The sequence below is a fragment of the Melospiza melodia genome, chromosome 6 (assembly GCF_035770615.1).
Source record: "Melospiza melodia melodia isolate bMelMel2 chromosome 6, bMelMel2.pri, whole genome shotgun sequence".
NCBI classification, from domain to species: domain Eukaryota; kingdom Metazoa; phylum Chordata; class Aves; order Passeriformes; family Passerellidae; genus Melospiza; species Melospiza melodia.
In genome coordinates, this window is record NC_086199.1 from 73,657,903 (window position 1) to 73,671,233 (window position 13,331).

The 13,331-nt window shown below is 43.4% G+C and overlaps 1 protein-coding gene across 4 annotated transcripts in view; it reads left to right on the forward strand.

Moving 5' to 3' along the window:
- DPF3 (double PHD fingers 3) overlaps positions 1-13,331 on the forward strand; it is a 167,800-nt gene that overhangs the window by 140,021 nt on the left and 14,448 nt on the right. For 3 of the 4 annotated variants that reach the window (XM_063159178.1, XM_063159181.1, XM_063159182.1), the window contains 2 exons: positions 11,550-11,662; positions 12,939-13,020. In XM_063159178.1, the coding sequence (XP_063015248.1) occupies positions 11,550-11,662; positions 12,939-13,020 (195 nt within the window). Of the gene's footprint in view, positions 1-11,549; positions 11,663-12,938; positions 13,021-13,331 lie in introns of those variants that run through there. The other variant, XR_010028092.1, reaches the window with a different exon arrangement.

Below are 13,331 nucleotides of genomic sequence, written 5' to 3' on the forward strand. Positions count from 1 at the left end.
CTGAAGCCTCTTCCTATTAAATTTCTTCAGTCTTTGCTGTTAAGTGTCCTTTTGTCAGTAACTTCATTGGGGACTGCAAGTAGTGTATGAAGATGACCAAATTTTTCAATACAGCCTCCCTTTTTTGAAACAAAATAGAGATTTTAAGTAATACTGGAGATAGTTTTGTCAAACATCACTGCAGACTTAGCTTGCTATTTTTTATTTCTTTCCGTAGCCAACAGCCATTAAATTCTTCACGTGATGATTTCAGGAATCAGTATTGAGGCAAACTCCCCGAGGTGAGAGGAAGTCATTGGATGGGAAATAGTGGAAAGCCATCCTGTCACCAAAGGGGTATTTTTATTTTAGTGTTAACCAGTGTGACATAGGTTTCAAATTCATGTAGCAGTTTGTGCAGTAGAGTTTGCATGGAATGGTTTTAAGTCAATGTTGGAAAAATTAATTTTCCCTGTTGGTACACATCATAGCTGCTTCATATCAGTGCTCTGCTGGGAGTGGCTTAAATATGTTAAACAACACTAAAGTCTTTCAGCCCTTTCCCTGGGCTCAACAACTTGTTTAACAATACAGTGAATTCTGGGTCAGAAGTCTCATCCTTTGCTGGAATATCTGGACTTTGGATTCTTAAAGAGAAGGTTCCAGGACTTCTCAGATCTTTCTATATTGACTGTGTCTCTGAATGCATCGATCAGTCTAGAGGCTTAGGATAGGTTTTTAACTGTCCACAGACTCTCTCTGAATTGAATTTGCTGTTGTAATGTTCAAGCATGCAGATGGTCCAGAATTGTGTATTCCTTCATCTGGAGAAAAGAACTTTCCCTGGCTTAGGGAACTTCATTTCCCTTGCAGCCTCTTCATTAACTTCCTCTCCAAGGACTGTTTCCTGACCTCCATTAAGGGCGAGATTTTACAAGTACTTAGTGAGCTGAAAGAACAGAGATAAATTTCCTAAGGACATCCACAGCCATTATATTCCTCTGTGGCTATTTACATATTTACAGGTCTGGCAATATGTGAAGAAGAATTAGTCCCCATTAGGCTCAGTGTAGCTATCACTGAGAATTGCCAGGCATCTTGTGGCTGGTGAGATCCCACCTAACAAGTGAACATTGCAGGTGATGAACACCCTCAGCAACTGTTTAAAGTGAAAGGATTTGGGATACCCAGAGCTTGGTCAAACCAACCCATAGGAGAGGATTTCCCAGATTCCTGGCCATTAACTGAGCACTGAGCAACAGACCTGCTGGCCAATGGAGCAGCCAGTTAAAAGCAGGGTCAGAAGAGTCAGAGATTGTTGTAGTACTGCAGAAGATAATTTCTTTAATTAAATACAATAATATTCTACTTTTGTATAGGCTTTGTTAAATTATACCTTTGGTGTTGAAAAATAGCGAGACTAATGAACTGCTTAATGAGGGACATTAGTGTCCAGTGCCATGGAACTACCTGATTTCTTGTTTGGTCTGACAAGGTATTTAGCTGCTGTGAGTTATTGGTTGTGTAGGTTAAAGCAGCACTACTCACTTGTTACAGGTTAAGGAATGGCCAGGGCTTTGACTTAACTAATCTGGGCTCAAAGGTCTGGTGAGCTCTAAGAAAAGAGATCATGGATTTTAATCACGTGGTCTTCCACTGGAAAAAAAAATACAAACCAACTTTTTTAATCTGTGTCAGCATTTTGTTGGACATTTACTCAAAAAAGCCATTGAAACAAGTGAACTGAAAAATACCATGGTGAGGATAAAAGATTTTGGTTTGATTCAAAATGAAACACAATCTCTCCTCAATGAAATGTCCCTTTCCTATTGCCAACTGTGCACAGGCTTGAATGAAACATTTAATTTGCAACTATTTTTTCTCTTTCTTAAAAACAATTCCCTTGAGTTCTTTTGAAGCAAGGTACTGCTCCAAAATGAAAGTCCAGCTTCTTATTTGTGAGACACTGGTACAAAATGTCTCAACCTTTCTGAAAATCAGTTTTTTGCCCTGCCACCTCTTAATCCTTTCTTCCCTCCCACTTACTTTTGACTGAAACTCCTTTGTTCAAATTCACTCCTTCACTCAGATGTTTAGATCACCTTGAAGCTGCATTTTTTAGAGAGTAAACAAAGACATTTCACTCCCTCCTACCCTGCTCATACTGATGCTGTTCAGCATGTGCTTATAGCACTTACTTCCCTCTAGATATTGATGTTGCTGGGAGTTTGGTGGGGAAGGAAAAACTGGCTGTCTTGTTGATGAAATCTCTATTGACACTTTAAAATTCCCAACCAAACAGGGGTTTTCACTTACAGAGAAGGGAAAAAAATCAGTGTTTTTCAGCTTCTGGCACTGCATTACAAACAATGGAGAGTGTGCATGGGGATCACTGCCTGTTTGGCAGCTGAAAGGGATTCCTTAACTCAACAAGAGACTGAAGTACCTTGGTCCAAATTGGTCTTGTTTGTGTTGAGTGAGGCAGTTCTACTTATGTCTGAATATACAGTCACATTAACAACAGTGTGAATTATGCTTCTGTGAGAAAGACAGGCCTCTTGCATTTTCAGTATGTACACATCAATCATCAGTCATTTACCCATCATGTGCTGAATATCTTTACCTAGATGTTATGTGGTTACCTCATGCAAGAGCAATGAGGTCACTGTCTATGCAATGGCATGGTTAAGTTCTGCATAGTTAAGTTTCTTTAATATCAAAATTTAAACAATTTCTCTGGAGTTTGCCATTTGATTTGAAATTTCTGGAAACCTGCTGGCAGGGAATTACTCTAGAGTCATTCCTTAATCTTTCTAGAAAGTTAGTCCAGAGATTAGTAATACTGTCTCCTTTTCCCCTTTCCCCAAATTAATCAGCTTGACCTGTTTCCAAGTTTCCAAGTGTGTTTATGAGATGTCTGTTCTGTGACTCATGGGTGAAATCACCGCTGGAGTTCTCCCCACAGTCCTTGGTGCTTGAGGAGCACCATCCTGGTGCAGTGGGGTTGTCTTGGTGCTCTCTGAACTGACTGGGTGAGCATGGCCTGGTTTTAGTGAAGAGGTGTCCTTGTCATGGTACGTCACCTTTATCACTCTCTCCTGCTTAATCCCAGCGGAGGAGCCCCTGTTGGGAGTGCTCTGGGGCAATGACATGTCTCATCTACTGCTGCCACTGGCTCAGGAATCTTTTCAAACGCTGCCTTGATACCATGAGCAGCTCTGGGCATTGCCGGGCAGCCCTGCAGGCGTGCTGCCATCTGTGGCTGTGTTAGCAGGGCAGTTTAACACGAGAGCTACTGGGCAGGGACCAGGTATTTGGACAGCAAATGTGGGTTCAAGCAGGTAGCGGAGTCCTCGTTCATGTTATAGAGAGGGGAGGAGGGGAAGCGCTGATATCTTATTTTATGGGGGATTTAACAAAGGCACTGTGCTTGCAGAAGGCTATTCAGGCTGCCATTTCCCTAGCATTTTAAATACCACCCGACTCCTCTCATTACAGCTGGGGATTTTGGCTCTCCCAGGGGGGAGGAGATGTTCTAAATGGGCTGCCAGGGAGGTGGATTTAATGCACTAGGAAGAGCTGGCTTCACCAAGTTAAAAAGCAAAACAAAACCCAATCCTCCATTCCTATTTTTAGTGTTTATGACCAAGTATTTTTGCTTGGTTGCTCAATTTGAAAGGGTTTAGTGAGCCTGCCAGTTGATTGAAAGCTCTGCGGTGTGTGAGCTGGCCTGGCTGGGGAGCCTGCAGTGCATAGCGACGAGGTCGGAGCTGTGCCGGAGGTTTTTTTCCACTGCAGTTTGTTGAAGGGTAACGAAAATGTCCCCGGGGCAAAGGGGATGTTGGCTTTGCAGGTTGTGGTGATTCATCTTGCCTGGATAAGCAGTCTTTCTCCCATTCCTGCGTTTTCATCTCCATCTACCTCACCCGCACTCCACTGCGCATCCAAATGCAAGGCCAGCCCCTGTCCACGCAGGGCTTTCGCTGGGGGTCTCCGGCAGCAGCCCCGGGGAGCGGCACCGCCTGGGCAGCATTAGCATGCAGTGCCGGTCCTCCTGCCCGGTTCATGTTCTATAAATGGGTTCATTCTCGTCATTAGGAGCGATGTCCCCAGCATATGGAGTCGGTGCGGTGCCTGCAGGCAGGTTTCCTTCCTGTTGGCGTTGGGGAGCGGCCCAAGCGCCTCCTGGCAATTAGCAGATCGTTACCCATAATGCAGCACGCGGCGGTGCAGCCTGGTGGTTTCTCTGGAGGTCACTGTGACCTAATTCACCCTCAGGAATTGTACAGCGCTGGCATGACTTACCAGTGCATTAACAAGCTGATGCTTCAGTACAAGGTTATTTGAGTGCTCCCACATTATTTTTCTTAGGCAAGAGCTAGCCATTTTGTCTGGCGGCCAACAGTGGTTAATGGGGGCTAGTCCGGAAGAAGAGGGGGCCGAGGGCTGTCTGGTTTTGAGATGAGCCATCGGGGCATGGGGGATCTCTTTGGCTTTAAAGCTGGGCACTGTTTCTGGCACCTCAGGTTGCAAACGCTCAGGGCTCAGTTTGCTCCCTCAGTTCTGTGTTCCCACAGCGTGTTCCCAATGAAAAGAGCAGCCTGTGCCAGGTGTGCCTCAGTCCCCAAGGCTCGGCTTCAGAGGGGAGGACAGAGGGATGGGCCTGTGCCCCAGATCTGCCCCAGTCTAAACCTCTGGGAGATATGAAATGGAGGTGCAGATTTCAGCCTGCCCAAGCAGTTTTGGAAGGGCAGGTGTGCCTGGCCAGTGGGGACCACCCACACAGCAGCAGAAAACTTGGCAGGGCTCATCCTCCCTCTGGCAAACCTGAACACAGGGCAGAGGGCCTGGCTGCAGCATCACCAGCCCAAATCTGGGTGTTCTCCAAGGGCAATGATTTGTGTGCACCAAAGTTAATAGAGACTATTAACTTTATTAACTAAACTATTATTAACTATATTAACTAAACTATTATTAGTTTTTAGAGACTTTTAAAATCTCTAATTTATTTTCATTTCTCCCTGCTAACATATGTATGGCTGGATTGTGCGTGCTGAGGAAGTGGCATACTCAGGGAGAGGCACACACAGACCTATTGCAGTAAAACTCTTTTGAAACTTTTCTCAAGGAATTTTCCTTTAAGATATGGGGCATCTGCTATCACGGGAATGGTGTGTGGGAAGTGATTTGCCTGACAAACCATTAGGAATAACTCACTCCTGGCTTGTCCCTTTGCATGCTCCAGAGGTCACCCCTGAATTGCACCCAGCTCCTCCTGCCACCCTGTGTCACACAGAGCCACACTGCCTTGTCCACAGCCCATCTCTTTAGGTGCATGTGGGTCTCTGCATGCACATTTGTGCATACTTCATTTTGTTTATGCACATGAGTGGCCTCAGCCAAGCTTTGCTCTTCTATACCCTCTGTAACCCAGGCTCCTTATGCCAGCTGATGCTCTCAATACTTAAAATGATTTCTGAGGAAATTATGCAGCATTGTAGAGTCAAAGCTGTGCCTGAGTAGAGCTGGTGAGTGGACTTTCCTCAGGCAATGAAATTTTCTGGCAAGTGCCTGGAGATGAGGGGTCTTGTGGCAGGAACTTATTCCTTTGCTCCTCACACCCTTTGGTGTTTTCATGGGTAAAGAAACAGCAGGGCAGTGCAGGAGAGTGAGCTGCAAGTGCTACCTGCCTCACTCCACCATTTTATAACTTCCCCAAGACACTTGGCCTTGCTTTCAAACACAGGTCTGTCCCGCTTTCTCCAATTACACCTGCCAGACTGCAGCTGGGGCTGAACGACCACCATTCGCACAGGGGTTTTATTTATCCCTTGGGCAAACAATTAAAGTGGCCTCTCTTGTATCAGTGCCAAATATTTGAGCAATTGCTTGTAATTTATATAAGTTCTTCCTCTGGAACTGGCAGTACTGAGAAGCAAACCACCACCCCCAGAGTGCAGCTGGCTGCCAGTCCTGCTGCTAATGCAGCAGAGTGCCCCTTCTCTTTTTGTGGACTCAGTTCTGTCCATGCTGGCCAGAACAACTGTAGGGCCAGAAAATGAAATAATAGGAACTGTAAGCTCTTCTACAGCTGAGTGGTTTCAGAGATCCATCAATTATTAAAGGCATTAATTCTTCCACAATTACTGGCACGTTGTGACATATTAGAATAGAGGAGAGTTGGTCTCTGATCAAATCAGACCGACCAGACTCTTCAGTGAAACCACTGAGTCTTTTTGGACTCACTCCTTTAGCAGAGTTGGCAGTGCTGGAACACACTGGGAGAAACAGCTAGGTTTTCTCACTTCAGCCAGGACACAGAAATTCACAGTGGTGATATTTCTTGTCCTGTCTGATAATAATAGACCCCAATGTGGTGCCTGTGAGACTTTCTTTTGTTTGTTTGTATGTTTTTCTTAAGAAGGGGGTGAGACAAGAGCTCTTCACCTGCAGCCTCCAACATCTACCCCTGTCTTGGCTGCCAGGAAAGCTGTTTTATTTTTCTATAATGAAATACTCCTGCTTCTCCATGTCATAGAGACAGTGTGGCAGGTGGTGCCTTGGCTCCTCACCCCATGAACACTTTTGAAGGCTTCTGTTCATGAGTCCCTCCATTTGAGCAGGCAAGCATAGGTCTCTAGACTGTAACACCTTCACAGTGCAAGATGGGAAGGGCCAGGAAATGCCAAGAGCTCCCCAGTCTCATCCCTTAGGAATGTTTGGTCTTTTTGTGAGAGTTGCAGCTTCTTTAGCCCTGGGATTCTGGCAGAGCCAAGTTCTTCAGCGTTCCTGGATAGTCTGAATTTTTAAGGACCTTTTTTAATCCAGCTGTTGTTGACACTGTGTATCTATAAGCACAGATCTGTGTCTATCTTCTTAGACAGACAAATGAAGGATACCTTTTTAAATTATAACCATAAAATTATATCACTTATTAGATCTAAAAGTTTCCCTTCTTTTGTACAGGTAATGGTAATAATTCTGTCAAATTATGGCAGTGGCCACAAGAGACCTTATTCAATCTTAGCAGGAGGAAATTTTGCATTTTCTTTGCATGTAAACTTCCATTATTTGGATGGGGCTCCTGTGACATAGGCCATTATATCTGTAATATGTATTTATAGTTGTTTAAAGACCTGAAAGTTTATGGAATAAATCTGATGCAATATAGCCAGGAGGCCTGTGAGTTTTCATCACAGGCTATTGATTAAAAAGCCCACCACTACACTGTGAAGATAATGGAAAGAATTGGAAACTGGGTAAACATTCCTTTTATTCTGTATAAATAATTTCACATTTGTTTTTTAAAAAGAGTATTTGCTTTTTTCCCCCCTCAAGATAATCTCTGCCTTTGTTTGAAAAAGGTTATTGATTGGATTGTTAACTTAAATAGTCTGTGGCGGGTGTGACAGAGCACATGGCTGCAATTAATCTTGCAATGCAGAATCCATTATTGAAAAAGCACTAATGAGCCATTCTAAGGCCTTCACTGGTCACAGAGCGACTGGAAGCAGCAGATTGCTCCTGCCCTTTAATGTCAGTTTTGGTCTTTAGTGTTATACAGCCAGTGTAAGTAGGAGAGATTTTTGGATATTTTTAGGGTATTTATGTTAAAATTATCCTTCCCATCCGCCTGCAATTGTGCAGCAGGTGCAGGATACAAGAAATGGTCTCTGAATGTGCTCACCTCCCCGCTCTTCTGACCAGATGTCTGGTGGACATAATGTACAATTAAAGCCAGTGGCATGTGAAACACTGATGTCACTATAAAATATGGTCTCAGTCTTAAAGTTCACATCCAGAGGAGAGTTTTGACAAAGATGAGAGAGCTTTCAAACCTGATCTACACTTTAAAATACTGTTTTAAGACAAAGGGATGAGCTGTTGAAAACCTCACTTCAAGTTTTATTGTCTGTGTCAGTTGTTTATAGCTATTGCAACATAGCAAAAGTTTAGGTAGACAATAGTTATGGTAGATTAGAAACTGTCAGTGTTAACATATTGCCTTCTCCTTCAACAGAACTGCTCCCAGGGTGTATTTTAGAGGTCTGTCTATTGACTTCGGTGACACCATAAATATGTGTTACTTCCTCCCCCAATTAGATCTGCAGAGCTGATACAGACTTGTGAGAGTGATCCAGGGTTTGCCAGGGTGGAGCCATCACCTGAATTATTAACTGGCTTTCAGCTGCAGACTCTGCTGCACACCTTGGCCACAGCAAACGCTGTTCATCACACAATTAGGTGAAATAAGCCTGCTTCTCCATCTTAAACACAGAGCAAGAAGACTGTCAGCTCTCTGGCTTGGGTGCTACCGCGGTGTCCATAACTTGAATCACATTTTGGACTGCCTTGTGTGTAAAAGATAATTGTGGCTGGAATTAGCCTTTTTATTTTTAAGGAAAAAAGAAAGGGAATTTGAATCTACCTGTAGTAGCTTGCCACATGCAGCTACAGGACTTTGTCTTCAGGTATTCTGACACAGAAGGAATGCTGAGAAGTTCTGTGATATGGAGCAGGGATGGTGTTCACTAACATTGCCTCAGGAAGTCTTGAATGTGTGAATTTTCTCATAGCATGTAAAACACTAGGTTTTGAACAAAAGTGGCAGGAAAAGAAAGAGATCATGAAGAAGGAGAAACCAGGGAGGAAAGGAAAAAGAATTTTAATATTTTGAGTATCTAGTGGTCTGCTTGCCATATACTACAGTGCCTCACTATGCTGATAGCATAAGTAAAAATAGTCTTTCCAATGACATTAAGCTGGGATCATGGTACCAAAAGGAATGTTGCTTAATTTGAAAGAGCATCTGACTTAGAGGCTGAAGAAAGGCATTCTTTTTGCCTTACACGTGGTATAAGCCCTGGGCTAACAGAGAGCAACCTGCAGCTATGCAGACTCAACTCTTGCAGTCACAGTACTTGGAGAGAGAGCCTAATGGAGTGAATGAATTGGTATGTTCTTGCAAAATACTTCTGCTTTGCTACTAGAAAGAAATCACTGTGGCCCTCGCTCTATTCCTAATTTTTCTAAGGAATACTCCCACAAGAGCCCATTTCTTTTAGGCTTGTGGTAGGTGTGGTTCTTAAGAAGTGCTCTGTAATATAGGCAGGATGTTTCACTTCAAGGATGAAGCACCACTGATGTGAGATGCCACAGTGGAGACCTGCAGAGGTGTTTTTGAGCTAAATGAGGAACAAAACAGGCAAGACTGATAACTGGAAGAGAGCAGGAATGGCTATAAAGGGACAGAGATAAAGCAGTGAACAGGACCTGACCCTCATGTTGTGTTAGAAAGGGAGGGTCCTCAGCTGGACTCTGCAATGAGCGATGTGTGCGCACAGGCAAGTGAGCATGTGAGGATGTGCATGCATTTAGCTGGGATTTATTTCTGTAAGTTTGATTCCATTCTTTTGTTTCTTTTCAAACGTGACTGAAGCTATTTAAGTCTGATTAATTCACCTCCCCATATGAGTTGTTTTCTGTGATATATTCCAGCACTGTGCAACGTTTCTGGAAGCAACTCTCTGCTGTTGGGATGCATTTCTCCCTGATGTGTAGCATGGCACATTTGTTCTATTTACTGGTGTTGAAATAAGGTTTGCATTCAATGTAAATCAGATCTGGAGAAACATTTCAATGTCATGTCAGGTTCTGCTAGTTTGGTAGTATCAGAAAGTATATGTGGTCCTCTCAAGTAAGAAAAGGCATCTTGTCACATCTCCTTTTGCTTAGTTGCAGTCTCAAGGCCCCCAGAACTTTAGTTGATCCACTGTAAATCTCAGTAAAAACTGTCACTTGTTTTGTGCTGACATTTCAAGGGCTCCAAACCCCGTGATCTTCTTAGACCATCTGAGCCCATCAGTATTGTCAAGATGTTTCTTTATTCAAAGGCTTAAGAGTGATATGAGCATTTCATGGATCTCTCCTTCTCGAAATATCTCCTTTATTTTCTATTCAATTTCTTTAATAATTATGCATATACGTTTCTTTGCTGGACAGGTTTAGTTGTTGTAGCACAACCATACAAATATAACTGGAGAACAAAAATTCTTATTACAGCATTTGGTGGTATAATGGACACACAAAAGAAATATATCCCCTACAGCAGTACTGCCTTATCCAGCAATTCTCAGCAACTCTTTGCTTCACTAGCTGGAAAATACAGAAAGTTTTTGTAGGGTGGTGATGGGCACTGTGATGATGCAGCAAAATATTACTGATAGGTCTGGTAATGAAGATGACACATCTGTGCCCACATCTACCATAGACATGCCTTTTTTTTCTTATTGGAGAAACAGCCTTTCTTTCTTGTCTCTTAAAAAGGCACTTAGGCTGGTGGAAGTGGAAGAGATTTTTTCCACTCCATTGGTTGTAGTCTAAGAACAGCAGATTGGGTAGAGCTGAAAACCCCCCCACAACTTATGGTGCCAGTTTCTAGAAGAAGCAGGCGGCAGTGCAAGATGTGCATACCCATGTTCCTAGTCTTTCTACAGATGAGCAATTGACTCTCCCTGCTCTGACCATGCACAGTGTTAATGTTTAAGTGTGTCAGAGAAGGATTCTAAATATGGGGCTTTCCAAGAAGGCAGGCAGGAGCTTTTTGCAGGAGACTTAGACAATATTTCAGCCAGGTAAGGGTGGTTTGGGAGTACAGTACTTTATTTCAGCGGTGTATTTGTCTTGTTTTGTTTTGCAGAAGGAACACTCATCCTACCTTTGGTTTGTTTGTTTGTTTGTATTTTCCCCTCCAGAAAGCCCATTGCTGACCCTGCTACTGTGGTACCGCTGTTTTGCAAAGCTGAAGTCGACACGCATGTAGGGGCGGGGGTTGTAACTCTGGCAATTTGTCCTTCCCAATTAGATGTGACTGTTCTGCTAGCTTTCCCTTCTTTATTCCTTTCATTTAGTTCATTGTGGGAATTGGCTTGGGATTTTTTTTCCTTTCGGTTTCCTGTTTTGATCCTGGAAGGTTAGCTGTGCAATTTGGTTTCTTCTGTGCCAACCAACTTTAGTGGCAGAGCTCTTAAAAAAAATAAAAGAAGTCTTGCATCTTCTCTGTACGCTACTGCTTCCATTTAAGCAAAGTCTACAGAATTGCTTCACCCATTTGGACACCAGGAAAGGAAGCTGTGAAATGGAGAATAACCTCATTTCCACCAGGTCCTTCGTTCCGGTCGAAACAGCACTAATTGAAACTGTAGTCCAATTTCTATTAAGACAGATGGTCTCTCTCTGAAATTGGGTTTGTTTCTGATTTCATCCTTTTTCTTATTTTCTTAAAAAAATAAACATCCCAACAAAAAAAAAAATAAAACAACTCAAAGCCAAACCATTTTTAAGAGCTCTGAATAAAACTGCTTTGCCAATGGGGTGGAAATAACTCTGATTTTCTCTTGTGCCCGGCAGCGAAAGGGTTAATGCCTGCTTTCCTCTTTGGTATCTGTTAGTTGCAGCCCATGTTGTGATCAGTCCATGTCCGTGTGTGTTTTGTTCCCAAATTTAATGCTGGTTAATTAACAAGCAATAAGTGAGCCTTAACGATGACCATTGTTTCCGATCTTCCTCAGGACACCCGACCTGCCTGCAGTTCACCACAAACATGACTGAGGCTGTAAAAACCTATCAGTGGCAATGCATTGAGTGCAAATCCTGCAGCCTTTGTGGGACCTCAGAGAACGACGTGAGTCCATTTACCTTTTCATGCAAATAAGCATCACTGCAAGCCGCTGCCATGCCCACCCTTGAGAAGCATGTGGCACTGGTGTGGTCATTGTTTCACTGCTGCTTCCATGCATCTCCAAGGAGGAGCCACCCCTGAGCACAGGGATTCTCCCCAGTGTCCCCATTCAGCCACGGGTCTCTGCTGAAATTACCACAGGTATCATATAGGACCACTTAAGATGCTAATACTTGTGGTTTGTGTATTTATTCAATGGAAATTAGCTGGGGGCCATGAATTTATGTTGCAGGGAGCTTTCAGCATGATAGTCAGAAGCAGATGTGAATAAATGATAACCCAAGAGAGGCAAGTATGCTCCTTCTGTCCCTGATTTTCTTTACTTTCTTGGTATGATTTTTTAAACTTAATTACAAGACTTGGGAAACATGAAACCATTTGAAGTAGGATGGCTAAGCCTCACCTAATCACCAATTCCAGTGATTTCCAGAGCCTGCAGCTGAGCAGTGTCCTCCCTGCAGGGTTTGCAGTTAAAATCTGATGCTAAGGGTCCTTGGCAGCCCATGAGAACCTTGGAAAATTGACAGTGGCTGGAGAACTTTGGAGGTGATTAGCTAACACTATATTCCCTACAGCAGAATAAATTTTAAGCCTGAAATTTTGTTTTTGCTTTAACATAAAAAAATCAGAATCTGGGGAGCTTAGGAATCACAGGATACTTCAGAGCAGCTTTTTTCACCCCAAATATATGAAAGAGCTGCAGAGCACATGGTGGGGTCATGTAATTTCCATCTGTTTCACAAAAATTTTACTCAGCTGAGTTTTTGAAAACTGTCTAAGTCAAAGGTTTCCTCTGAAGGAATGAGATCAGCACATGGTGACACTGGAGCCCAGCAAAGCCTGCCCTCTCCTCAGTACAGCATATCCCCGGCATAGCAGCTTTTACTCCTGCATTATGAGGCCATCTAGGACTGGAACTCCTCCACTTCTCATAGTGATTTTCTACTTAGAAACTGAGCTGTCTTGTGCTGAGAGAGGCTTTCTGCAGCCTCTCAGGAATATGGTGGCTAATCATGGATGGACAAATGTGATGCTTGTAGCCTTTACATTCCCAGCAGTCCCTTAGTCTCTGTTGTTGCAGATCTGCATTCCCAGCTGAACATTGCTGGTTACCCTACTTAAGTTTTCATCTTGGCAAGAGACTAATTTACATAATTTCTCTCTTTTTCTCTCCTTCTCTCCCTGTTTCCCTACTGTCTCTCCAACAAACCTGCCTCAGGACCAGCTGCTCTTCTGTGATGACTGTGACCGTGGCTATCACATGTATTGCTTGAATCCACCAGTCTTTGAGCCCCCAGAAGGTAACATATGACTGAAGTCTGCTTTGAAAATAACAATCAAGTCTTTGTGGAGAAGGGAAAAATTTCAGAAAGGTGTTTTGAACCATGCAGGGTTAAGGAAACAGTAGTGAAGCAAAGGGAGGTAGCACTGAAAAGAAACAAAATTAATAGATGTGAAGTGCTAGTGTGATCTGTGATATCCTATTCAGTCTTGCCTGGTCTCCTCCTCTTCCAGAACATGGCTCTTTTGTGGGTCATGGGAACCTTTGGTGGGTACCCATGGGTACCATGGCTCTTTTGTGGGTCATGGATGTCCCACATGTCACTGGTCA